The 27,214-nt window shown below is 37.0% G+C and overlaps 1 protein-coding gene across 1 annotated transcript in view; it reads right to left on the bottom strand.

Annotated features, from left to right (window-relative positions):
- CFAP54 (cilia and flagella associated protein 54) overlaps positions 1–27,214 on the bottom strand; it is a 379,132-nt gene that overhangs the window by 110,523 nt on the left and 241,395 nt on the right. Inside the window, exons 52-61 of the mRNA XM_054442311.1 lie at positions 25,872–25,977; positions 23,326–23,473; positions 22,352–22,509; positions 22,001–22,180; positions 21,764–21,890; positions 12,050–12,205; positions 9,381–9,486; positions 8,379–8,472; positions 1,736–1,834; positions 768–909 (exon numbers count right to left, since the gene is read on the bottom strand). Coding sequence (XP_054298286.1) covers positions 768–909; positions 1,736–1,834; positions 8,379–8,472; positions 9,381–9,486; positions 12,050–12,205; positions 21,764–21,890; positions 22,001–22,180; positions 22,352–22,509; positions 23,326–23,473; positions 25,872–25,977 — 1,316 coding nt within the window. The remainder of the gene's footprint in view (positions 1–767; positions 910–1,735; positions 1,835–8,378; positions 8,473–9,380; positions 9,487–12,049; positions 12,206–21,763; positions 21,891–22,000; positions 22,181–22,351; positions 22,510–23,325; positions 23,474–25,871; positions 25,978–27,214) is intronic.

The following is a 27,214-nucleotide window of genomic DNA, read 5'->3' as shown; positions in this document are numbered from 1 at the left end:
GTAAGACTAGTGTCTTGCTTCTTAGCACCTATCCAAGTGCTTAGCACACAAGAAGCACTCAATAAATATTTTTTGAGTGAAATAATGGAAAAACACATAAATGAATGTTAAATGCCTGTTACCAGTTATCTGATATAGAGGTTTATATTATAGTTTACTATCAAAGGGGTAACTAAGCAAAAACATAAACAGTATTGCAGTCCAGTTTAAATTTTGCTAATTTCTTTCATTAATTCATTTAACAAATGTTGATATTGAATGTCTGCTATGTGCAAGCACTGTGCAATTTGCTGTAGATGAAAATTGAATATATGAAGACCCTGCCCTCAGGTAGTTGATGATAATTTAATGAGAGAAAGAGCTTAAACACACAATCAAACATACATACAAATATAAAATAACTAAGGAAAAGAAGAGGGAGGCATATCAGAGTGGGAGAGTGCATGTAGATTTTGGATGAAAGGATCAGAGAGGCAAACATTCCCCCACTTGATATGTGTGAACTGGAAAAGAAACAGATACAAAATATCATTTTTTTAAAAGAACATGCATCTGAAATGCAGCAGCTGACAGAATAACAGGCACACATGTGCAGTGAGCTAAGCACCCTCTATTTTGGCCCTAGGACCCCTATGATCCCCTGGAAGTGCCCCCAAACACTATCCCATCTAAGCTAAAAGCCAACAAATTACAATTAAATCTTTGAAACTTGATTCTATATTACACATATCAGTTTTTTTGCATAATATGTAGACATCGAAACATACCAAGCAAATAATCTGTATACGAAGACAAAAGATCCAGAGCAGCAAATTCTGGGATATTTGGTAATGCCACTTGGTTAACTTTATGCATTCTAGTATTCTTCTTTCCAATAAGTAAGTTAATTGCCAGCACAGCTTCACTGACCTACAATTAATGCATAAATTAGAATTATAAATGTAAGCTTTCTAATTCATAGATTATCAATTAGGTAAATAATGTGAAAAAAAGTTAATTCATAAAATAATATTCCATATACATTGGAGGAAAAAATAAAGACAACCTAAAAAAAAACATGTGATCCCTGACATGTAGAATATATCATAGTCAAACAAATAATTTAGGGTTGACAATTTAATTAATGCATAAGTCACTTTAAATAAGCTACCTTACCTAGCTATGACAGATAGTTGCCAAAATGTCAAATATGTACACATGTATATCTGCCAATAGTTTCACTGAGAAAAGGTGAAACAAAGAGAATTAAGTCTGGCTAATAGAGAGATTGAAAACACTAAACATAACTAGTATTTCTAATCTTTCCAAAGAAACATAATTGGCACAAATCCCAAATAACGTAATTTTTTTTCTTTTTTTCTTTTGAGACAGGATCTCACTCTGTTGCCCAGCCTGGAGTGCAGTGGTGGGATCTCAGCTCACTGCAGCCTCGACCTCCCAGAGTCAAGCAATCCTTTTGCCTCAGCCTTCTGTGTAGCTGAGACTATAGGCATGCCACCATGCCCAGCTAATTTTTAAATTTTTTGTAGAGATGGGCTCTCGCTATGTTGTCCAGGCTGGTCTCGACCTCCTGGATTCAAGTGATCCTCCTGCCTCAGCCTCCCAAACTGCAGGGATAACAGGCGTGAGGTATCACGCCCAACTCCTTTCTCTTTTACAGGTATATTGTGTTCTTTAAAGGCAGAGAATACAGATATGACAGTAAAAAGAAAGATTAAACAAAAATCACACCAACCTGTGCAGCAGCTCTTATTGCAATCCAGGCTAATGAACTGTACATTTCAAATTTATTTGCTGATGTTTCTCTAACAGAACTACTTCTTCTGAGAGGAGGCTAAAAATATGGCAAATGTGTTATGATATAAAGTTTTGTGATAACGCTTCTCATCTTCTGAAGATGACATTTTAGTGAAATGCTATGTAGTCACTAAGGATAATAATGTATCTATTGACATGAAAAGATATTCGAAATACATTGAGGAAAGAAAAGTGTAGGTTACAAAATTGTATGAAAAGTCCAATCCTTCTTTTCAAAAAATATGCACACACATACATTCCCTGTACATAAAAGCAGAGAAAATTATTAACAGCGGTTATCCCAAGTTTTAAGTTAGTTAAATTATTCTTATCATTTTCTCTAATTTTCTATAATGAACTTGCATTATTTGTGTAATAAGTTAATAAAAATTATATATATACATTTTTGAGACATAGTCTTGCTCTGTCACACAGGCTGGAGTGCAATGACACAATCTCAGCTCACTGCAACCTCTGCCTCCCAGGTTCAAACAATTCTCCTGCCTCAGACTCCCAACTAGCTGGGACTACAGGCATGCACCACCACACCCAGCTAGTTTTTGTATTTTCTGTAGAAACAAGGTGTCACCATGTTGCCCAGGCTGGTCTTGAACTCCTGAGCTCAGGTGATCGGCCCACCTCAACCTTCCAAAGTGCTGGGATTACAGGCGTGAGTCACTATGCCCATCCAAAAATCGCATCTTAAGTAAAATTAAGTGCCATTATAATAGAAAACCTATAAATTGAATATATTGTGTAACAGCATCAGAAATTAGAACATTGCTTAAAGATTTTTGGCAGTATTTGCTATCATATTTCCTGCTAAGAAAAATATTAAAGAGATAGTATTATCATAAAGTTCCATAGAATAGCAAAACAAACAATGATTGAGGATTTTTTTTACCATGGGGGTTTCTTTAATAAAGAATGAATATATATTTTAAAAATATATATTCAGTTTTTAAACATAGAAAGTCAATGCTACAGAAGTGAACAGAACAAAACTCCACCAGTAGCCAGTATCTGTTGTACATTTTTAAAGACAACTAAAATAAGTAGTAGTAGTTTCTTAGGATTTAAATCATCTGGATGGAGCTAACTATTCCATTAGCCCCACGGGTGCTAATTCTTTGATGCCCATATTTTGACCAATTCTTTAATTTTCAATGAACCTGCAGAATAAAACAAACAATAACAAAAGTATCTTTATTTTACTTCTGGCTAGAAGACTCCCAGAGAAAAAGAAAGGCCGTGTACAATGCTGATGTCAAAGCAACAAGTATAAGGCGTAAATGTGGCCTAGCTTAGCTCTAGCATTAAGCCTGGGAGAAGATGACACCTGGAAAGATCTGCCTATGGGGAAATCTAAGCAATATAGCCCCATTCCAAGATAAAAAAAAAAAAAAAAAAAAAAACAACAACAACAACAAAAAAAAACCCTAATCATTAGCTGTGATGGGACTAATCTGGAGTAACAATTGCTAGCTTACTGACTACATAAGCATGGGTAATTTATCTACTTAAATTCTGGAAACAAGACTAATAGGCATGTAATGAAGAATAGAGAACAACATTAAATAACTATAATGTAAGACCGACTAGTGACCCAGCCATTCAAAGAAAAAAGAAGTCAACTCGAATGGAAAGGAAACCTTTATTGAGGAAGTTGGGCTTGAGCCCACCGTAGAAAAATTTGGAGTGGAGAAAGAATATGGTGGGCATTTTCCAGATGGGGGAGATGTTCGACATTGCACAGGAGATTCTAGGTTATGTAAACAGGAAAGAAAACCCGGGCATGGGGTGTGGAATGCATGTAGATTGGAAATGAAGAAGTAAAGTGTCTTTCTTTGCAGAAGACATGATCCTATATGTAGAAAATCCTAAGGAATACACAAACAGACACACAAACAGAATTAACATTATTAAACCTGTTTAGCAAGGTCACAGGATGCAAAACAATGAATACACACAAATGAACTGTATTTTTATATACTAGCAATAAGCAATCTAAAAATTAAAATAAAAATCCCTTTGACAATAGAAATAAACAACAAAAATGTATAAGACTCATACACTAAAAAGACAAAACTTTGTTGAGAGAAATTAAGGTCAGAATAAATGAAGAGACAGTCCATATTCATTAATTAGGGGACTTAATATTGTTAAGATGGCAACAAAAATCTCCTTAGTTTTTTTTTGCAGAAATTGACAAGCAGATCCTAAAATAGAAAGTGAAATGTAAAGGAGTCAAAGTAGCCAAAACAGTTTTGAAAAGGAAGAATATAGTTGGAACATGCACTTTACAATTTCAAAACTTACTAAAAGCTACAGGAACCAAGACAGTGGACACTCAAGTAAAGGTAGACTTAGAGGTCAATGAAACAGGATTGAAATTCCAGGAATAAACATTTGCATTTATAATTAATTTTCAACAAAAGTGCCAAAGCAATCCAACGAGAAAAGGATAAGTCTTTGCAACAAATGGTGCTGAGACAACTGCATATTCATGGACACAAAGATGAATTTAGAATTTAGAATCTTACCTCACACTCTACGCAAGTATTAACTCAAAATGGATCATAGACTTAAATGTAAAAGTTAAAACTATACAACTTCTAGAAGAAAACATATAAGAAAATATTCAACAACTGCAGTTAGACAAAGGGTTCTAGATATGCCACCAAAAAAAACACAATCTATAAAAGAAAAAAATGACAATTTGGACTTCATTAAAATTTAAAAATTTTGTGCCTCCAAAGACACTACTAACAATATGAAAGGACAAGCCACTAACCAGGAGAAAATATTTGCAAATCATTTATCTGATAGGGGGCTTGTATCTAGAATACATATATTTTTAAAAAAGAAAACTCTCAAAGCTCAATGATAAAAAAAGACAAATGACCCAATAAAAATGGGCAAAAGATCTGACTAGACATTTCCCCAAAGAAGATATACAAATGGCCAATAAGCACATGAAAAGATCTAAGCATCATTAGCCACCAGAGAAATGCAAATCAAAACCACAGTGAGATACCACTTCATACCTACTAGCATGGGAACTACCAAAAAGGCAGATAATAACAAGTGTTAGCAAGGATGTAGAAAAATTGCAACCTTCATATACTGCTGGTAAGAATGTAAAATGGTAGAGCCACCTTTGAAAACAATCTGACAGATCATCAAAAGGCTAAACATAGAGTTGCCATATAACCCAACAATTTCACTCTTAGGTATATACTCAAAAGAATTTAAAACATATGTCCACAAAAAAACGTGTATATGAATGTTCAAAACATCATTTATCAAAACAGCCAAAAAGTGAAAACATCAACTACTGAATGGATAGAGAAAAAAAACGTGGCATATCCATATAATGAAACATTATTCAGCAACAACAACAACAAAACTACCGTTACACACTACAACATGGGGGAACCTATGAAACATTATACTAGGTGAAAGAAGCAGGCATAAACAAGACAAAATCTATCATTCTATTAGCTGGGCATGGCGGTGCATGCCTGTAGTCCGAGCTACTCGGGAAGCTGAGGCAGGAGAATTGCTTGAACCCAGGAGGCGGAGGTTGCAGTGAGCCTAGATCATGCCACTGCACTCCAGTCTAGGCATCAGAGCAAGACTCTGTCTCAGAAAAACTAAAATAAAATCTATCATTCTATTTACATGAAATGTCTAGAAAAGGCAAATCTAAAGAGACAGAAAACAGTTTGGTGGTTTCATGGGACTAGGGGTGGAAACAGGATTGACTGCAAGTAGGCATAAGGGATCTTTCTTGGGATGATGAAAATGTTCTAAAACTGGATAGTGGTGATTGTTGCACAACTCTGTAAATTTACTAAACATCTGTGGACTGCAGTCTTAAAATGCATTAATTTCATGGATGGAAATTACACCTCAAGTTTTTTTTAAATGTATGCATGCTGATCTCTCTGTGGACTGTTTTCTCCCACATAACTACTTGGAGAACTCCACTTATCCTTCAAAATGTACTTCATCTGTGAAGCCTTCTCCAGCATTTCCCCAAAACAGTATTAGTCCCTACTTTGCCCCACTTCTCCACCTTGACAAATTGTGATTATAGTCCTTGTCACATTGCAATACAATTATTTATCTCTCTTGCTAGACTCTGTGCTCCTTAGGAAAGAAAGTGGTTAACATACATTAAGCCCTCAGTAAGTGTTCAGTTCATGAGTAAATAAATGAATGTTCAAGAAATAGTCATTTCAACTTAGGCATCAATTATTGAGTATCTGCTATTAACAAAATAGAAGAATAAAGATATTTAGCTGATGTTACATAATGAGAAGTAATAGTTCCATTTATATAAGTACTTATTACATACAAGCCCATTATCTTGTTTAATTCTCAGAGCCACTCTAAGAGGTAAGGATCCTCATCTCCATTTCACAGGTGAGGAAACTAGGCTTAGAAAGACCTCCGTCACATAGCTAGTAAGTTGTGAAGCTAGGATTCAAACCCACACAGGTACTATGGTCACTCTGCTGTATGGACACTACATAAAAGTGAAACAATAGTGCTTCCTTTTAAGGGCTTATAATGTGTTGTCTTTATTAGGACATATTTCAAATATTATATTTCCATAGTCTGAATATGTCTGCATGAATTTTTTTAATTGGTTTTGGCTGTTTTCTGTGCTTCTAATAATTCTATGGCTTGCTAAAATATTTATACTATGTCAAAACATACAGAAAATGGTGATCATATTGTAAGGAATTACACTACTGTTTTCATTCAGATCCTAACTTCTTTATGTTCTTAATTATAAGCACTTCTCTAGTAAGGGCCAGAAAGCTGACATATTATCATCCTAGCATCCTATTAATTTGTATTGCCACCTGCTATAAAAACAAGGGTTTTTTTTTTCTGTTACTGGAAATAAACATGTTTATCAAACAACACAAAGTAACTTTTTCTAGTTTGCAACTATTTCGATTAAAAAAAGAGGGGCCATTTACCTAAGGCAGCTGCCATATGAATAATTCAATTGACTGACAGTCTATTTGCCTAAAGGTTTTAAATCATGTTTATGCTGTCTCAAAAATTAAAGATTTGATGCCAACATTTTCTGAAAAGATCTCTTGGAGGGTCAAATGATTATTCAATAAGGATGAAACAGAAAAGCCCACTAAAATTTTAAAAACAAAAAATAAAATTACTGGGTTCATATACCTCAAACCCACCCAAATTATTCCTGCCTCTGGGATCTCCCTCAGTCTAGACCCTTGGTCCTCATGTGTGGCCCACAGACCAGTGGCATCAGCATCACCTGGGAGGCTCGTTAGACATGCCAAATCTCAGAGCCCATCCCTGATTTACTGAATCAGATTCTGCCATTTCACAAGATTTGCAGAGGTGATTCCACACCTTAGTTTGGAAGCACTGCTCTAGCTAGAAGATGCGACCCCTCTGCAACTCTTTGCTGGGGTCCCTCCTCATCCATTAAACCCTACTTCAAACATCACCCCTTCTCAGGTCATTCATTGAAAATCCCACCAATACAAGTTATTCCTAGCTCCAAATTTCACTACCTAAGTCACCCCCTAATATGGTTTGGCTGTGTCCTCACCCAAATCTCATCTTGAATTGTAGCTCCCAAAATTCCCACACGTTGTGGGAGGGACTTGGTGGGAGATAACTGAATCATGGGGCAGTTTCTCCCATACTGTTCTCATGGTAGTGAATAAATCTCAGGAGATCTGATGGTTTTATAAGGGGAAACCCCTTTCACTTGGTTCTCATTCTTTGTCTGCTGCCATGTAAGATGTGACTTTCGCCTTCCACCATGATTGTGAAGCCTCCCCAGCTACATGGAACTGTGAGTCCATTAAACCTCTTTCCTTTATAATTACTCAGTCTCAGGTATGTCTTTTTTAGCAGCGTGAAAATAAACTAATACATGTCCTTCCCCTCGTTGTCCCTCATTTCCTCCTCTGGTCTCCTTCCTTTACTGGTTTATTATCTGTTTTCCTCTACTGAAAGGCAAGCTCCATGAGAACAGGGACCAAGTTTGTTTTAGACACCACTTTAACATCTTCCTCTATAAGAGTACCTGGATCATAGTAGATGCTCAATAGATATGTGATGAATGAATGAATGATTCTATCAAGAGGTAATCTGTTTATAGGCCATATCAGTATTGAAAACTTCACTTGTCCATCTGTTTAACCAATATGTCATTTCTTGAATTTTCCTGATCAATACTAATGACTCATTCATTGCCTTGCATTTACATGTTATCCATGAAACATTACTGTATATTTATATATTAATATTAAGTATATATTTATGTACACTTACAATTCATGGATAACATTTTCACAGGCAGACATGTATATATAAAGATAATTTCCAAAGCCCTAAATAAAATGTCCAAAGAGATATCTGTTTGTAACATAGTTACAAGTATAACTACAAAGCAATGAATTAATTTCTCCAAGCCACACAGGAAAATCAGCCTCATTATTTCAATAGCACAGTGTTACCAAAATAGCAAGCTCAAAGGCAATTAACTCATAATTCCTAATAAAATAGACTCTTACCTTAAGTGTTAATGGTGATCCTGAAATTTTTATCTTTGGCTTCTTCAGATGAAAATACAATAGAGCCATTTCTAGGTAGGAGTCTCTTATCAGTCTAAAATGATATAGCACTGTACTTATTAAATAGCTTCACCATGCATAATCATTGGTATCATTTGCCAACAATTTCTGAGCTGATGAAAGGTAAAAACTGGCAAAACCAGCATCTGTCACAAACACACACCCTCTTTTCATAGCACTTTTGACCATCTTCCTCCCTACTAAAATTGGAAGTTCTTGAAGAGAGCTTAGCATTCTGCCTTGTCCTGTGCTGGCAACACTCCATGCTACAACTGCCATAAAGCCTGGTATCAAGACCATTCTGGAATATTCTAGCACACAAGACACTAAATAAGTGAAGGTCAGGGCTGGAGGAATTTGCCTTGAAAATGTAGGCCCCTCTCTATCCTCCTACACTAAATAAAATAGAAAGAAATACATAGAGTTATGCAATGCAGAAAGCAGTGACTCAGTATGGGTTAGGTCTATGTATTCACTATCAAATCTGTCAGCTGGGGATCAGTGCACCTGGATCAGTGCCATTGTAATAAAGATGGTTTACTCAATATTGAGGTGATATTCATACAGAATTAAGTTGGCCAGTCCTGGTCCTGATGACCAGAGTGAATAGCCACACGAACCCCTTCTAGACACAATTGCACATTTAGGGAAGGATCTTTCAGTTTAGAAGCCAGTCATTCTGAGGAGGCCCCAGCAATCCTGGGACTGACAGGAGATCTGGGTATAGGCCAATATGCCACTGTGAGGACAGCCATCATTTACCATTACTTTAAAGGAGGCTTTGGGTCAGAACAAACAGCAACAAGCTTGAGATGGACCCCATGAACTAGCCCTGCTTTCAGAAAGCATCCCAATCAATCCAGCCTTGAATGGTCAATGCACTACCAGAACACAGCGCTCAAACCAAACACACACAGCTACAACAATGGAATATCTTTTTACCCTGAGTTTTGATCATTTTTCAGGCTTAGTTGTATAGCTTCATATAAACTCTCAAGTTGAAAACTTGGAGATTTCTCTTCCATTAGTATCTGACGTTCTATTTTGCCTGAAAGACAAAAAAGATACAAAGATGATTTTTCCTTTTTCTAGCACTTAGAACTTAAGAACAAATATTTCATGCTGGAAATTCAGAACATTTCGTGTGCTGTCCTTTTGTATGTCTGTCTATTTCTTCCAGAAGGTAAGCCAATGAGGAAAGACCCATTGCCTCCTTCTTCAGAACTTTCAGGCTTCCCCTGCATTCAGGAAGCAACGTGAGGCAAGCCTTCTTTGGCTAGCCCTACACAACTGGTCTTCCCGTCTTCCCATCTAACTTTTCTCTCCATTCCCTTACTTTGTGCTTCTCCCTCCTCCTTACATTCCCTTTTTTGACATGCATTCTCCTCTTTCCCCTGTCTTCTTCACAGATATCATAGAAAACATCTGCTCTCCCATGTTCATTGTAGCATTATTCACATTATTCACAATAGCCAAGATATGGAATCAAAGTACCCTTCGACAGGTGCATGGATAAAGAAAATGTGATATGGCTGGCTGTGGTGGCTCACGCCTGTAATCCCAGCACTCTGGGAGGCCGAGGTGGGCAGATCACAAGGTCAGGAGTTCAAGACCAGCCTGCCCAACATGGCAAAACTCCGTCTCTACTAAAAATACAAAAATGAGCCTGGCATGGTGGTGCGCATCTGTAATCCCAGCCACTCAGGAGGCTGAAGCAGGAGAATCACTTGAACCTGGGAGGTGGAGGTTGCAGTGAGCCGAGATCACACCACTGCACTCCAGCCTGGGTGACAGAGTGAGACTTAGTCCCAAAAAAAAAAAAAAAAAAAGAAAATGTGATATATATACGCAATGGAATACTTACTATTCAGCCTTAAAATAGAAAGAAATCCTGTTATTTGAAGACATCATGGATGAACCTGGAGGACATTATTCCCAGTGAAATAAGCCAGGCACATAAAGACAAATATTGCATGATCTCACTTAACTGAAGAATCTTAAAAAGTCAGGGATGGTGGGGGAATAGGGAGATATTGGTCAAAGGGTACAAAGTTTCAGTTAAATGGGAGGAATAAGTTCTGGAGACCTATTGTACAACATGGTGACTATAATTAATAATAATTATAGATTTTAAATGCTTTCACCACAAAAAGATGATAAGTATGTGAAGTGATGGATATGCTAATTAGCTTGATTTAATCATGCGACAATATATACATGTATCAAAAAATCACACTATACCCCCTAAATATATGCAATTGCTTTGTCAGTTAAAAATAAATTGAAAACACTTTTAAAATTTTAGAAAAATCACAAACCTAAGGAGAAAAAATCAATCCTAAAAAGTCAGCAAATGGCTGAAAACTCTCTATGATAATGCAACTGCGCTGGCCCTCGCAGCTCCCAGCCCTCATGGTGAGCTGCAGCCTTCAAATATAGGCATTAGCAGGCTGGGCCTGGTGGCTCATGCCTGCAATCCCAGCACTTTGGGAGGCCAAGGCAGGTGGATAGTTTGAGGTCAGGAGTTCCAGATCAGCCTGGCCAAAAGAGTGAAACCCCATCTCTACTAAAAATACAAAAATTAGCCAAGTGTGGTGGTGCACGCCTGTGGTCCCAGTTACTCAGTAGGCTGAGGAAGGAGAATTGCTTGAACCCGGGAGGCGAAGGTTGCTGTGAGCCAAGATCATGCCACTGCACTCCAGCCTGGGTAACAGAGCAAGACTACATCTCAAAAAAAAAAAAAAAAAAAAAAAAATGTAGGCACTAGCAGAGCACATAGGTAGCAACAAGGATGGGAAAGGAAACTTCTATAATCACTACAGAAAGGATTCACAGCTTTCATGCAGCCTGTGGAAAGGGCACAGAGCTGGCCAGCATTGAGCTCACATCTGGGCACTATCATTTAGTGGCTGTTGACTTTTGGAAAGTCACTTAACCAGACCGCACCTAATTTTCCTCATCATCAAGCAGGATTTGTCATGCCTACCTTGCAGAGCTATTTTAAGAATTAGCACTGTGAGATACATATTGAACATATTGAATACAGCACCTAGCATCTAGTAGATACTCAGTAAATGACAGCAATCATCCTTATCTTTTTCTCAGAGGTAAAATGCCCACAATAAAATTACATAAATGTATTAAGGAAATAGGTGTTATATATAAGTTTTAAGTATAGGTGTGCTATATCTATTTAATTTCAAGGAGTATGTATCTCTTAGTTACAAAAATTAACCAAAATGTTTAGCTAAGTAATGAAATGATGCAGAAAAAATGTCTTCCAAGCATTATTTAAGTAATATTATTTACAGCTAAGAGGCTAGGCTGCCATTTTTCAGTCAAACCTGAAACTTTGTATAAGAAGAATCAATTACAATTATAAAAGAAATGAAGCAGTAGTACTTTTTTCTTCCTAGACATAAACTTAAAATAAGCAGCGTTCTTTTACCTACGACTGGATTTAGTGGAGGTACCGTTGTGTTAATCATCTCTAAGCCCTTTGTATGTTTGTAATTTTTATAGTCAGGGACCAGATTTTCAAGAATCCTGTTGTTGATAGAAAAAAGAATTCCATAAATTTTATCATAGTTCTGGCCCCAGATGCATTTTACCTTTCTGAAAAAGGATTTCAGCTTCCACCTCATGTTCCTCCACTGCTGTTGTTCTACAGAGCTTCAGTGCCACATCAAACAGATGAAGAGCAGGTAACCACTTTGAGGGGTCCTTCCTTTTATTCTTGTAATATACTTGCTTGGCCACTGTATGTCCTAAAAGAAAACCAGTTGGGTGGGGAAGAACAATAAAATACACAGCGTTTATAACAAGCCTCCAAGTTACCAGACTGCTCTCACAGTAATGAAATCTATCAAGAACTTTGGTAGTTTTTACAGTTTTTAGCATCCAAGAAATGTTTTACAGACATATAATACCCAATATTTCAATGAACTACAGTAATAACCCCTTGAAATTTTTTCTTTGATACATTTCTAACATGTTTTCTTATTTTTTAAATGAAGAATAATCTCTCAAAACCCTTTCCTTCTAAAATTCACAATGCTCTACAGAACAACTTTCATGCTGCTAAGATGAGGTTGTTAATAGGGAAACACCTGGAAATTTTATGTTGTTCCCAATAAAATTTGCAAATATTAATAGGCAGTAATTTTCTTTCTATTAAGCATTAGAGTTGTTACTTGCTTTGTGTGTTTTGTTTTGTTTTGTTTTGTTTTGTCATCTCCACTAGACGGCAAACCCACGATGGACAAGAGCTACATGCTATGCTTTTTATTAGGCCCCATCATTATTTAACATGTTTTTACTTAAAAAACCATTGTATGGAAGAGACATTAGACTTTATCTGTGTGACCCCAGAGCCAGGGATGCAGACATTTATTCAACAAATATTTTCTAAGTGCTTAGGTACTTGATAAAAACAAAAAAAGAAAACAATAAGAGCTAAGATTTATTAAATGTGTCCTACATGCCAGCCACCCTCTGAAGGACTTAAATGCGTTACTCATATGATCCCCACAACTCTGAGTGGGGACCATTATCAAGCTTATTTGACAGAGGACAAAGCAGTAGCTCAGTGAGGTTTCAGCAACTCACCCAAGGTTAGATGGCTAGTAAACAGAAGAGCCATAATTTGAACCTAGGCAGTCTGACTCCAGGGCCCACACTCCAAACTACAACATTGCACTATCTCTTAAGAGGGAGGTCATGAAGCCTAGTGTTTTGTTTAATGGAGAATATGAATAGCCAGACAGGCAATCAAAATACTGCATGACCAATTGTGTAGCAGAGAAAGCATAGGGCACTTTGCTGGCAGGCCCAGGTTGGGGGAGGTTAGGGAAACCGTCCCAGAGAATGTGGCTGTCTAGGCTAAAAGCAGATGAACACCTTCTCTTTGGTAATTTTAAAGAACAAAAACTTTGGCGTAAAGAGGAGAATGCAAGTAGGGGAAATAATTAATTGATAGGATAATTGAACACACAATAAAGCAATATAAACAGAAAGGCAGTGTAGGACTCTGATACAGATACTGAATTCTAACTGAAGTGCTGGATCCTGGCCAGTCATTTGTGCTACCATATCATTGAGGCTTTGAACAAGTCCCCACATGCCTCCAAGCCTTCAGCGTCCTCTGAAAAAATGATTGAAATATTGGGTATTACATGTCTTTAAAACATTTCTTGGCTACTAAATGCTAAAAAATAAAATGTAGCAGAACTACAAAATTGTGAGGTATCTTTAGGTTCTGAAATTTTTAATTCCAAGTTGCTATGCCCTACAAAGGATATATTTTTTTAAACCTAGAACTTTTTGTAAACTTTTAATTCAGGCATGTGCTATGTGAATGGCAGGATGATGGACAGCCTCAATCTCTCTCTCTCTCTCTCTCTCTCTGCCTCTCATCCAGGAAGAAGTTACTGAGTCCTTACTCTGAACCAGGCGGGATGGCAGCACACTGATGAGAATACGGAGATGACAAAGTGAATACGGAAAAGAAGAATATGGAGAGGAAAAGCCTTTGCTTCTGGGAGGCTCCCAGAAGAGTAAGGAGGCCAGGCATGGAACAGGAAGAACAGCTGACACCTACAAAGCTCTTAAAACAAGTGAGGAGGTGCCCTTCTAAATATGTTATGCATGCCACTCACGTCATTTCAGAGGATAATGACATTGGGACTCACCCACATTTTATATGAGAGGAAATGAAAACAAGGGAAGTTAAATGACTTGTTCAAGGGAATTGAATTGAATAAGAATTCTTTCTTAGAGCCCACACTCTTAACCTCAACAATTATCAACAGTGATTAGATCCCAGGCTAGAAGGGAAATAAAAGATATGCTAATTTGTTCAGCACAACCATATTTCAACATCTCCCCTTTTTGTATATTTCACTTATTGTTTCAAATTATACCAAATATCAATATAAGACAAAAATAACAAATACTTCATGTCATCATGCCACATATAAGTATATATATGTATTAGTACTATACAGTTTATATTATATATTAGTGCCATATGATATGATATATGATATGGTATGATGTACAATATGATAATGGCACTAATATTTAAAAATAATACTTGAATTGTCTTCTAGGTTTTTGTTAAAATTAGAATTATTACAGGGATTATGAACTATTTTCTCTCCCTCCCTAACTAGATAATAAGCTTCTTGAGGGCAGAGATGAGGACTGGTTCCGAGTATGTCCCCACTTCCCAGCATCATTCTTGCATATAAATGGCCCTCAATGAATGTTTGCTGATTGAATAAACATAAGAAATGTAAGTAACTTTCATTCACTCCTATCATAGAATCAGTAATCTACTTTTTCATGTAATAAGGAAGCTCAAGGTTCAGTCATTAATTAAAAAAAGATTTTAAATAACCATGATGTTTATTTTTGTCTTATAAAAATAACCTCTGAATGCCTTTTTCTATCAGAGACTTTCACATGAAAAAAAATTTTAAGTAGCCCATTTGTGTGACACAATCTATACTATAAAGGAAAATTATCAAGAAAGCATCAAGTCACAGCTGATTTTATGCTTTATAATATTTAAGTGCTCCTTTTTCCAGTAAACATCAACTCTGTGAAAAAGACGTTGTAAAACTGATGTTGTTTTGACAGAAAAGCTGCTTTGGGTTTTGTTTTTTAAGTCTGTGTTTAATATAATACACCAGGAAGCAAGCTGTTCAGCCTTAAGTGACTCTAAAACACAGCAACAGTATTGTCATTGAGTGGTGACACATCCTCAAGATTAGTAAGTCAGAAAAGTACAGAATATATTTGATTTAACACAATCTGTACAATTTAACACAATCTGTATTTTAAGCTCCTGTAGAAATCAAATGTCCTGCTAATTGAAGAAACTGTCGGCTGAAAATAGAGAAAAATAGCTCTCATGAGATCAACAAGCTAGAAGGAATTCAAGAGGCCAATTAAGTCAGCCTAACTTTATAAAGGAGGAAACTTAATATAAAGGGGAAGTAATTTATGTCAAGTAATAAAATTCATATGTGATGATGATCATCAACATATAACAATGATCAATAATAATAACGAGAGGGAGGAACAGAAGGGAGATGGGAGATTCTGCACAGATGATAGCTTGGGCATGCCCTTGCTGCCCTCCCTTTCCCAATCTAATCCAATGATCAGCTTCTCCAGAGCTGCTGCTGCTGCTGCTGCAGGAGGCAGGTGGGTCCTCGAAGGTGACGGGTAAGAACAGACAGAGCTGGTACACGATCTTCTGCACTCTGGGATGGACAAGAGCCTGGGAATCAGGGACAGGCAGCCTTGGATCAAAGATCAGGGACAGCATCCAAAAAGAGCTTGGAACAAGGTCTCTAGCTCCAAAGAGTGACAGCTCTGGCTGGCTGCCTTCTTGGTTTTCCAGGACCTGTGAGAGGCTTGAAGGTGGCCTGAGTCCTCTCCACTCCTGAAACTAAAGAATATTGGCCTTTGCTGCTTCTCCTGGTGCTTCACAGGGAATTGAACTTTTGAAGTCTGGTATACAGCCAACCCATATAGGCAGAACTAGCTATTCTTAACCACCACTTGCAGCACGGCCACTACTGAAATTAATCCAACAGCTAGACATGACCCAAAATAAACAGACAAAGTAAAATAGCCTGGCAAAAAAGATCCAGCAGCTGACAAGAGGAAGAATAAATATAACCCCCAGAAAAGGTAGCAGTAGTAAAATAAAACTGATTAAAATTCAGACAACAAATCAAAAAAGTAAGAGCATGTATAGAGATATAAAGTTTTCAGATAATTTTGAGAAGATGGTCCATGCTGAAACCTAAATTAATAATCAGAAAGATCAAGTGGAAGTAAAAGTAGTTCAAGTTACAGATGAAAAAATAAATGGAAATTATAAAGGAAAACATAATAGACTTAGAAGACAGATCAAGACTTGACATATAAATAATAATAGTCAACACTCAATAATGCTTACTATGGCCCAGGCACTGGTCTAGGCATTTAACATCTTCTTAACAATCCTATCAAGTAAGTGCCATTATTATCCCCTGAATGTTTGTGTCCCTTTAAAATTCATATGTTGAAATGTAACCCCCACATGATGCTATTAGAGGTAGAGACTTTGGGAGGTGATTAGGTCATGAAGGCTCTGCCCTCCTGCATGAGAATACTGTCCTTGTAAAAGACAAGAAAACAGACTTGTCCTCATAAAAGACAAACTTGAGAAAGCCCGTCTGCCCCTTCCACCATGTAAGGACACATAGAAGGTGCCATCTATAAAGCAGAGTCATCCCTCACCAGACACCAAATCTATCACTCCATTATTCTCTTGGACTTCCCAAACTCCAGAGCTGTGAACAATAGGTTTCTGCTGTTTATAAATTACTCAGTCTAAGGTATTTTGTTACAGTAGTCAAACAGACTACTGTAAAAACTCCCATTTTTGAGATGAGGATATTAAGGCACAAAGAAGTTAAATCACATGCTTAAGATTTGAACTTAGGCCAGATGGCTCTCGATGTACAAGTAACTGAAGAAGAAGAAAGAACAGAGAGTGACTAGGCAATAATTAAGCAAGAATAAATTTTCTGACAGCTGGAAAGAGACTTATCTGCAGATTGAAATTGCTCACTGATTTCTAGGCAGACAAAGAAAAGGCATATACCCAGACATATGCTGGTAAAATTCCTGAGCTACAGAGACAAAAGAGAAAATCCTGTAAGTTTTCAGAAAGAAAGAACAAATTTCTTACCAAAAGAAAACGAAAATTAGACTGACACTGCAGTTCTCATTTGAGACACTCAAAGCTAGACATGATGGAATAATCTCTAACAAACCCTGAGAAAAAACAGCCACACCCAAAGATTCTGTTACTGAGATGGGAGCACATCATTCACCTGTCAGAGTGCAAGAAAGGTATTTGCGGAGAACATGGAATCAGAATATAATCTGAGGAAAACATTTAAAAAGAAAGAGAAAAGGATTCAGTCAACAACCTATGAAGCAGAACAGAGACTGAACGACTCTGAAGGCTTTGAAGATGAATGAAAGGAAGGAGGGAGGAAGAACAGCAGCAGTTTCTCAGTGGTACAATGACTAGGATTAGATATTAGAAATTAGAAATAGAGTTTCTTTAAAAAGGAAAGAACTAGTTCAAAGGAAAAGCATCAGGATACTTTGCTTAAAAAGTACTAAATTATCTCAGTAAAATCTGGGAGCTAGAGACAGTAGGAGAGAAGGAGCAAAACTTCTAGATATCTCTAGATGGTGAGTTTATTTCATAAACTTTTAAAGTAGGAAGGTAAAATTCATCTACAGTCTCATCTAATTGGGGATGGCCTATGAGGGAAACATAAATTCATCTAAAGTCCCATCTAACTGGGGATGGCCTATGAGGGAAACAGGTAAGAGCCTCTTGGTGAGAGGAAAGTTGGATCTGGGTGTTACAGTAGGGAACCACATGTCTGACTCTGCAGACTGGGAAAGGAAAAGTACAATGAATGTCTAAAATAACAGAAAAAAAAGGTCATAAAAACAACTTGATCAAACTGACAAAGATAAAGAAACTAAAGTAAAATAAGTAGTAAAGATAAAGTAAGATGTAAGACATAACAACAACTGTACTGCCATTTATTGCATGACTGTTGTGTGCCAGGCACTGTTTAATACTATATATATTTCATTTGATTATTTCAAACATATAGGGCAAATAGCCTACCTCCATTTTGCAGATAAGGCATGAAGTCTAAGAGCTTGGATAACTTCTAAGATCAGACAACTAAGAAATAGTAATGCTAAGATTCAGGCCTAGGTCCTCCAGATCCCAAATCTTCATCTAACCAGCTTGCTCTGCAGTTTCCTATTTCTAATAACCTGTGTGTTAGTCTTTTTTCCGCAGCACTGTCCACTATCAATATCAAATATTTGAAAAGGAGCTAACATTTACTGAGCACATACTATCTGCTGGAAATGGTACTTGGTGCTAAATGCTTAATTTTCATTAGGTTTGTACCTTGACTGAAACATTTCTTGAGCAATTTTTTTGTTACAAAAGTTGTATGTGTTCATTGTAGTTCATTATAGCAGATTGCAAAAAGAAGACAATAAACATCATCCATAATCACACCTGCCAAGGGGAGTCCCTATTTTCCAATGATATTTTGATGTATACAATGAATATTTTGTAATGTGTTATATATGTTCCAATATAGTGTTAACACCTTTCCATTGTATAAAAATTATTCTGCAACATTATTATTAGTGGTTGCATAGTAGTCTAATGGATGAATGAAATCTGAAAGCACCATTATTGATTGATTGCTTGATTTCAGGCACTGTGCTAGGTGCCCGGGATATCAGATGAACAAAACAAAATTGTTGCCTTAAGAAGCTTATGTCGTAATGGAGGCTTCAAATAAGCAAGTAAATTGTCCTTAACAACCAACATGGTGAGCGTTACAATAAGAATAATCAATTAGAAGGGGGGTGAGGCACATCACCCAGTCTTGGGGTTCAGGAAAAGCTTCCTGGAAGAGGTGATGCTTAACTGAGATCTGAAGGATGGACAGAATTTAAGGAAATGTATTTGCATGTGTGGGAGCCAGTGGGTAGTGGGGAGGAGAGGGAAGAGAATGATATGGTAGGAATGGGATTTCAGGAGAAAATTATTCCTAATGGAGAAAATCGCATGTGCAAAGGTGTAAAGCATGCAGCACCACACGCATCACGTGCGGTCACAGTGATTCAGTGTGACCAGAGGGTTGGGTGGGAAGGGGCACAGGTCAGCTTGGACCACATCATAAGAAGCCTTTTAAGCCAGAATAAATAGAGATCATTTACTTAAAGGACAGACTAGGGAAATAGAAAGGTAATTATGGATAGGAAACCAGAGAGGGAGACGGAAAATTGGGAGAATGCAGCACCTGAGAATCCAGAGACAGCAGAGTTTCTGGAAGTTGTAATTGGTGTCAGCAATGTCAAATGCCTTGGAGTGTCTGAAAACTACACATTGGAATTATAGATTAAGTCCTTGGTGACCAACTCAAGAGTGATTTCTCTGGTCCAAATCCAGAATGAAGTGGGGTGAGGGGTGAATGAGAGGGGAGGAAAGAAGAGGAAGAGAGCCGACTCTACCCTTAAGAAGTCTGGCTGGAAGGACGTTTTGTGAGAATGACAGAGGCTTACAGTAGGTTTGTTATTGTTTTTTGTTTGTTTGTTTGTTCAGTTTGGTTTTTTTACTGGTGGATATTTGAAAATATTTACAAACTGAGGGAAGGAGGGAAAAGGATGTGTTGAGTAAGGAAGGTAGAAAATATGTGAGAGAGGGGTAAAAGTGCCAAACCAAGGTCCCCGGGAAGGACAGAGCCAACTAGGAGCTACAGCAAGGCCAAAAGGCTCAGCAGCATTGATAAAGGGGCAGGCTCCTCCCCTGAGAAAAGAGAGAGGCAGAAGGAGGCTGGGGTCATTAACCATGCTCACAAAGCAGAGTTAGGCTGATACACGGTTTTCCCACTGCGGGGAAACTATACCATCCACCTGGGATTGAAAATACTATTATCAGCCAGTCCACTAGTTAAGGCACTAACTAGAGTATTGTGAAGGAACATAAGATGCTGTCCCTTCAAGGGACCTTGACTCATAAAAATATGAAGACTTTTGACAATTCCTATATTTGTAAGATATAAGTTTATTTCTTAAACTTTTACAAACGAGTTATCAGAGCTTCCAAAAAAAAATGAATATCACCTTCATTAACACATTTATTTAAGCCATTTTTATTGACAAATGGGATCTAATTAAACTAAAGAGCTTCCACACAGCAAAAGAAACTATCATCAGAATGAACAGACAACCTACAGAATGGGAGAAAATCTTTGCAATTTATGCATCTGACAAAGGTCTAATATTCAGAGTATACAAATAACTCAAATTTACTAGAAAAAAACATTAAAAGATGGGCAAAGGACATAAACAGACATTTCTCAAAAGACATGCATGCAGCCAGCAAATGTGAAAAAAAGCTCAACATCACTGATCATTAGAGAAATCCAAATCAAAACCACAATGAGATACTATCTCACACCAGTCAGAATGGCTATTATTAAAAAGTCAAAAAATAACAGATGCTGGCAAGGTTGCAGAGAAAAAGGAACGCTTTTACACTGTTGGTGGGAATGTAAATTAGTTCAACCACTGTGGAGACAGTGTGGTGATTCCTCAAAGACTAGGGGCAGAAATACCATTTGACCCAACAATGTAATTACTAGGTAATACCCAAAGGAATATAAATCACTCTATTCTAAAGATACACGCAAGCATATGTTCACTGCAGCACTATTCACAATAGAGAAGACATGGAATCAACCTAAATGCCCATCAATGATAGACTGGATAAAGAAAATGTGGTACATATACACCATGGAATATTATGCAGCCATAGAAAGGAACGAGATCATGTCCTATGGATGGAGTTGGAAGCCATTATCCTCAGCAAACTAACGCAAGAACAGAAAACCAAACACCACATGTTCTCACTTATAAGTGGGAGCTGAATGATGAGAACACATGGACACGTCAAAGGGGAATGACACACACTAGGACCTACTGGGGGGTAGAGCAAGGGAGAGCATCAGGAAGAATGGCCAATGAATGCTGGGCTTAATACCTAGGTGATAGGATGATCTGGGCAGGAAACCATCATGGCACACATTTACCTATATAACAAACCTGCACATCCTGCACAGGTACCCCTGAACTTAAATGTTGAAGAAAGAAAATAAATAATAAAAAATAAACGATTTTTTGTTCACAGGCATTAAATTAGCATTTTTAAAGATATAAGTACTTCATAGCATCAGTTATAAAATACATAATGCATTTAACAGATTCCTTTCCAAAATCTTCTTTAACAGTTAGTTATAATTTAAATATGCTAGACAACAGATTATTTAAGAAATGTATTTTGTGTTTGTAGGATTTTTTTCAGTAAAGTTACTGAATGGCACGGTAATTCTGAAGTAAATTACGTGGGCATAATTTTAATCCAAAAGACTGATGACCTGGATAAAGTGCAATAGTCTAGACCAAGCAGTTACGCACATTATATTATGGTAATCAACCACATACTTTATTCATATATAAAGACCATCTATACATCACACAGTCTGGCATATGATAAGTGATCAAAAACTATTGGTTAAATAAATGGAGCCTGAGTATTCATAAATATTGCCTCTTTTAAATGCACTCATATGATAGCCTGCCTAAAAATAACTTAAAAATTTTTATCAGTTATTCTAGTGCAATATAAGTTTAAATGTTCTTACCAATTCTCATTTTTATTTTGGCCAATAACATGACATGGGGAAGATAGATATTTTTCAGAGGCTGTAATGGATTTGCATATTTAGTGTTTGATGAACAAAATTCAATTGTTTCTCCAAAAGTTAGCATCTATTAAAAAAAACAAACATTGTAATGAGCAATTAGTTGACGTGGTTTGGAATAGGAGGAAAGAGAGAAAAGTAAGTTTCTATGTCTTGCGGACACAAAAGCATTCTCACCTGTTCAGTTAGAATGCTATGAGCCCGAGTCAACAAATTTAATTTTCCTGTTTTTGAAAAGGGAGATTCCTTGAATTTCTCAGCTTTGGTTAAGTCATCCAGCAAAACTAGGCTTCTTGCCAGGGTTAGCCATGATTGAGGAGAAATAAATTCCTTTCCTTCCAGCAAATGTATTATATCCTATTAAAATAAAATTATTCAGTTTGGTAGTACTGTTTCCAATTCACTGAAACAAGAGCTGGCCATGTTAATTGTTATGCATTCAGTACCTAGTGGAATTTGAAATTCTCTCCTTTTGTTCTAACTGGAATCCCTCCCTGACTATAAATATGAACAAAGTTTCCTTTCTACCTGAAGGTTTGTTATGATGTCTGCCTTTAAATGCTTTTCTTGTAGGCCAAGAATTACAGCTTGCGTCAAGAATTCAGCCTGCAGTTCTGTGTCGCCTGCACTTTTTGCCTCCATACACACTTCATTGATGAGGCTCAGGCAATCTGTCATATCATCCTCTAAAATAAACAAATGTGGTTATTTAGAATGCATTGAGAAAGTAAGAAGTTATACATGTGTAATAGCCCCAATTTTCATCACAGAAATATTGCATAATATCAAAGAACAGGGGAGTATATTAAGATGGAAAACAGACTCTACATGAAACATGGAAAATAAATGTGTTGTAATTTGGGGGAAAGTACTTTAGGACTTTCCAGTGCTGCAAAAATGATGATATTGCATGAGATAACTTAATTTGGAAGATGGATAGAAATGAGTGAATAGATAGGTATACAAACAGATAATGATTAATCACTGCAAGAACTAACATTTACATGTGTCAAGCTGTGATCTAAGAACAGTATAAATTTAACCCATTTAATTCTGACAATAATCCTATAAAGCAGGTACAATTGTCTCCATTTTACAGGGTAGGAAACTGAGTAAGGGGGATTTAAGAGACTTGGCCAAGAAAAGGCTTGGCAAGGAAGTGGTGGATCCAATATTTGAACCCAAGTAGGTTGGCTCCAGTAATCTGTGCTCTTCACTCCTACACTTAGTTGCCTTCCCAGATGACAAGAAGACCTGGGCATTCGTATTTTGAAACTTCTTTACCTGTTTTGCATACATTAGTAAGATATATGCCACTTTCAATGATACAAAGGACTGTTAAAAATATTCTTATATATTAATAACCTGAATTTTTAATTCTATAAGCAGATCAAGCTAGAAAGTTATAAAACATTAACATAATAAAATATATCCCAATAAACCCCTCTTCACCTATGTAAAATTAATTTTTATGAAAACATTGATTAAGCAAACGTTTGTACCTTTCACAATTCCAATGCCATGAATCTGTGCAACAAACGCAGTCACCAATGCTAAGCGGCACCTCAACCACAGATGAATGTTGAAATATTCTCGGGCATTTAGGGAAATAGGATCTAAAAACTCATTGTCATCTTTATTTTCAGTGGCCTAAACAATATTAAAATGATGGTTATCTTTCCATTTAATAATGTCAAGGTTCTAGCCTAAGACTAAATGTAATGTAAGTTTAAAAGGCATCTGGTATCATTCCACAGTATTACAATTTTAAATTTAGAAATGATTCTTGCACATTCTATAAAATATAAAAAATATTCAAAACAAAATCACCCACAATCCAACAATCCTCTATTAACATTTTAGCACACTGCTTTTCAGCTTTCCTTTTCTCTCTGTATCCATTGTTGAAAAATAGTTTTGCAGTGTGAATTTCTCACTGCAAATTATATTATCAGCAGTTTCTATGTCATTAAAAGTTTTTGTAAATGTCATTTTAAGGGCTAAAAAATAAATAATATTAACTAATATCCATTTAGTTATTATGTGTCAGGTACTGTGCTACATGCTTTGTATATATTATCTCATTTAATCCTCCTAACAGCCAAAGAGGTATTATAATCATTTCCATTTTACAGTTGAGAGAACTGAGACCTAGGAAGGTTAACTATCTTGCCTAAACACTGTCATATTTTGACGGAGGTGGGATTCCAACCTGTGTCTTCCTGCCTTCAGAGTCCACAGTCTTAATCCACTGTGTCATGCTGCTGTACGCTGCTCATATTCCAAACAGGTATTATAATTAATTTGCCACCCTCAATATTACACTTTACAAAGAGGTGACAAATATCCAGAGCTACTGAGAGCTAGGAGGAATGTGCAAAGAAAGCTATTTCTGGGGGAGTGGAGTCCATCATAGACAATAGGAACTTTAAAATCATTTAGAACAACCGCCATTTGTTCTAAGTATTTCCTGCTATGCATCTCTGACAGCTCCTCGTGTCCAACCAATCAGCAACATGTGCCAGCCAGGAGTAGCTAATGGGGCCTAAAGGGGCTCAAATGCAGGTGGGTAGTAGAGGAAGAGTAGGGCAAGTTGTTCCCCAGAAACAAGGGTAAGCAGTCAACAGGCCTGGCACGGTGGCTCACACCTGTAATCTCAGCATTTTGGGAGGCCAAGGCAGGTGCATAACCTGAGGTCATGAGTTCAAGACCAGCCTGACCAATATGGTGAAACTCTCTACTAAAAATACAAAAATTAGACAGGCATGGTGGCAGGCACCTGTAGTCCCAGCTACTCAGGAGGCTGAGACAGGAGAACTGATTGAACCCAGGAGGCGGAGGGTGCAGTAAGCCGACATTGTGCCACCGCATTCCAGGCTGGGTGACAGAGCGAGACTCTGTCTCAAAAAAAAAACAAAACAAAAAACAAAAAAAAAAAACGAAGAGTAAGCAATAGACAGAGGCCCACAGGAGGGAGAACAGTGATTCGAATGGGCACAAAAAGTACTCAAAGAGTCTCGTATGTAGATTAGCAATACAGAAAAAAATATCCATCAGTATAACTTAATCACTCAATGATCAGATTTCCTGTCACTAATGAAACGATAGGTCACATTAATCTCAGTCAGGGTTTCTCAGCCTCAGCACTACTGACCTATTTAGGGCCAGATAACTGCTGTGGAGGGCTGTCCTGTAGATTAAAGGAAGTTTAGCAACTTCCCTGGCCTCTACCTAGTAGATGCCAGTAGCACCCCCCTCCACCCAGTTGTGACAACCTAAAATATCTCCAGACATTGCCAAATTTCCCCCGGGAGGCAAAATCACCCCCAATTGACAATCATTATTCTAAGTCAATTTTTAGAGTTAGATTGCTTTTCAGCATTTTTATTGCTTTCAATATAGTAAGAAATGAGTCTCTATTGAGGACAATTAGTTTTGCTAATTTGTAATGATGCTAGATATTAGCGATTTTATTAGTAATGCTTGAAATAATGAGCAAGGGTTCTATATGATGAATCTTTATATTTCAGTCCTAAACAATCCTGTATTGTTAAATTACTTGGTCTTATCAAAGCCTAATCAGAGAATATGTGACATCAGTTGTCAGATTTGAGAGCTTGAATGGAAGATTCTAACTATGAGGAACCCAAAGCAGGAAACAGCACAGGTATCTGACTGGCAATGCTAAGGCAACAGCTTCAAAAGTGGAATGAGGAGCAAGTCTTGGGAAACAACTTTATTTGCTAGGTAGATCAAAGATAGATTAATATAATGGTACATCTGGGACTTTGGATGGGACTTTAGTAATTATTATATCCCAATTCCATCAGTTCACAAATGAGATTACCAATTTTTTTTAAATTAAGAGATTTGTCCAAAGTATACCAATAAATAAATAGCATTAATAGGACCTAAATCTTTTTACTCCAAATTCAATGTTTTTTCTACTTTACTCCTTTGCTTCATCTAAATAATCAGACAATTTCCTAGCATGCCAATAGTTCTTATATGATAAGTATTGTAAGAACAGACATTAAGTCATACTTACAGAAGTTCCTGGAGAGACAGGATTCTCTGTGTCATCCTGTACTACCTTCTTTTTAAAAAGTTTTGAATCCTGGAGAAGTGTAAGTGTAGAAAATACTATTGCAGCACTAAAAGAGAGAATATATTTCAAATGTTATCAGTATTATATTTGTGGCATCTGTATGTTATTTCCTAAATCTCTTTCTCCAAAAAACATTCTCACAGCCCTGCCAACAACCCCCAAAACTGTTAGGTGCCATTTCTGCAGGCCCTAATAGTACCCTGGCCTTAACCACACACTAGTGCTTGTCATATTTCATTGCCTGAGTGTTGCTTCACAGCTAATTTGTCTTATTCCCTATTGAAATTGAGCATCTACCATCGTGACAGAGACATAATAGAAACTAAAAAATATTTTTTAATGAAAATGAGTGAATAGAAGAATAAAGGAGTGATGTCTCCAAGATCTAAAACAAAATGTATTGGCAATCTCATTTTAATAAAATTAGTATATATATATTTTATGTACATCAGAATGTGATTCTCCAGTTTTCTGAGGTCATGGAACTGTGTTACCTAATGCTATTACACTTAGAAATTCAAGCTAAATTACTGCTTCATCTCTGTCTAGCAGCGCCAGAAAGGAAACGTACTCTGTCAAGAAAATGGAGGCCAGGAGTTAGGAATTCTTCACTTCCTGTTGCTCCATACATAAATTTGTCTGTATTTTAAGCCATTATATCCTCCTCCCCTGTAGAATAGTAAATTTATCATTGGCATCACACTTCTTCAAAATATTTTAATGATATATATTAAGAGCTGTCTTCTTTTGAAAATGTATTCCAAAACAAAATTCAAAATACAGAACAATCTGTATGCCTGAAGATGTTCATCACACACACATTAAAAAAAAACTGGATGAAGGCCGAAATATATCCATCCAATTTCCCCACTTAACAGCTCCACTTGAATAGTTAATCGACAGTCACATTTAGCAGGTGTTATGAGTTGAATTTTGTCTCCCCAAAAGGTATGTTGAGGTCCTAACCCCCTGTACCTCAAAATGTGACCTTACTTGGAAATAAGTTCGTTACAGAAGCAACCAAGTTAAAATGAGGACATTAGGCTGGGTCCTAATCCAATATGACTGGTGTTTCTGTAAAAAGGGAGATTTGGGCCGGGTGCAGTGGCTCACGCCTGTAATCCCAGCACTTTGGGAGGCTGAGGCAGGCGGATCACAAGGTCAGAAGATCGAGGCCATCCTGGCTAACACGGTGAAACCCAGTCTCTACTAAAAATACAAAAAATTAGCCAGGCGTGGTGGCACGCGTCTGTAATCCTAGCTACTTGGGAGGCTGAGGCAGG

The sequence above is a fragment of the Pongo pygmaeus genome, chromosome 10, assembly GCF_028885625.2.
Source record: "Pongo pygmaeus isolate AG05252 chromosome 10, NHGRI_mPonPyg2-v2.0_pri, whole genome shotgun sequence".
In the NCBI taxonomy this organism is placed as follows: Eukaryota; Metazoa; Chordata; class Mammalia; order Primates; family Hominidae; genus Pongo; species Pongo pygmaeus.
This window is presented reverse-complemented; position numbering and strand designations above follow the sequence as displayed.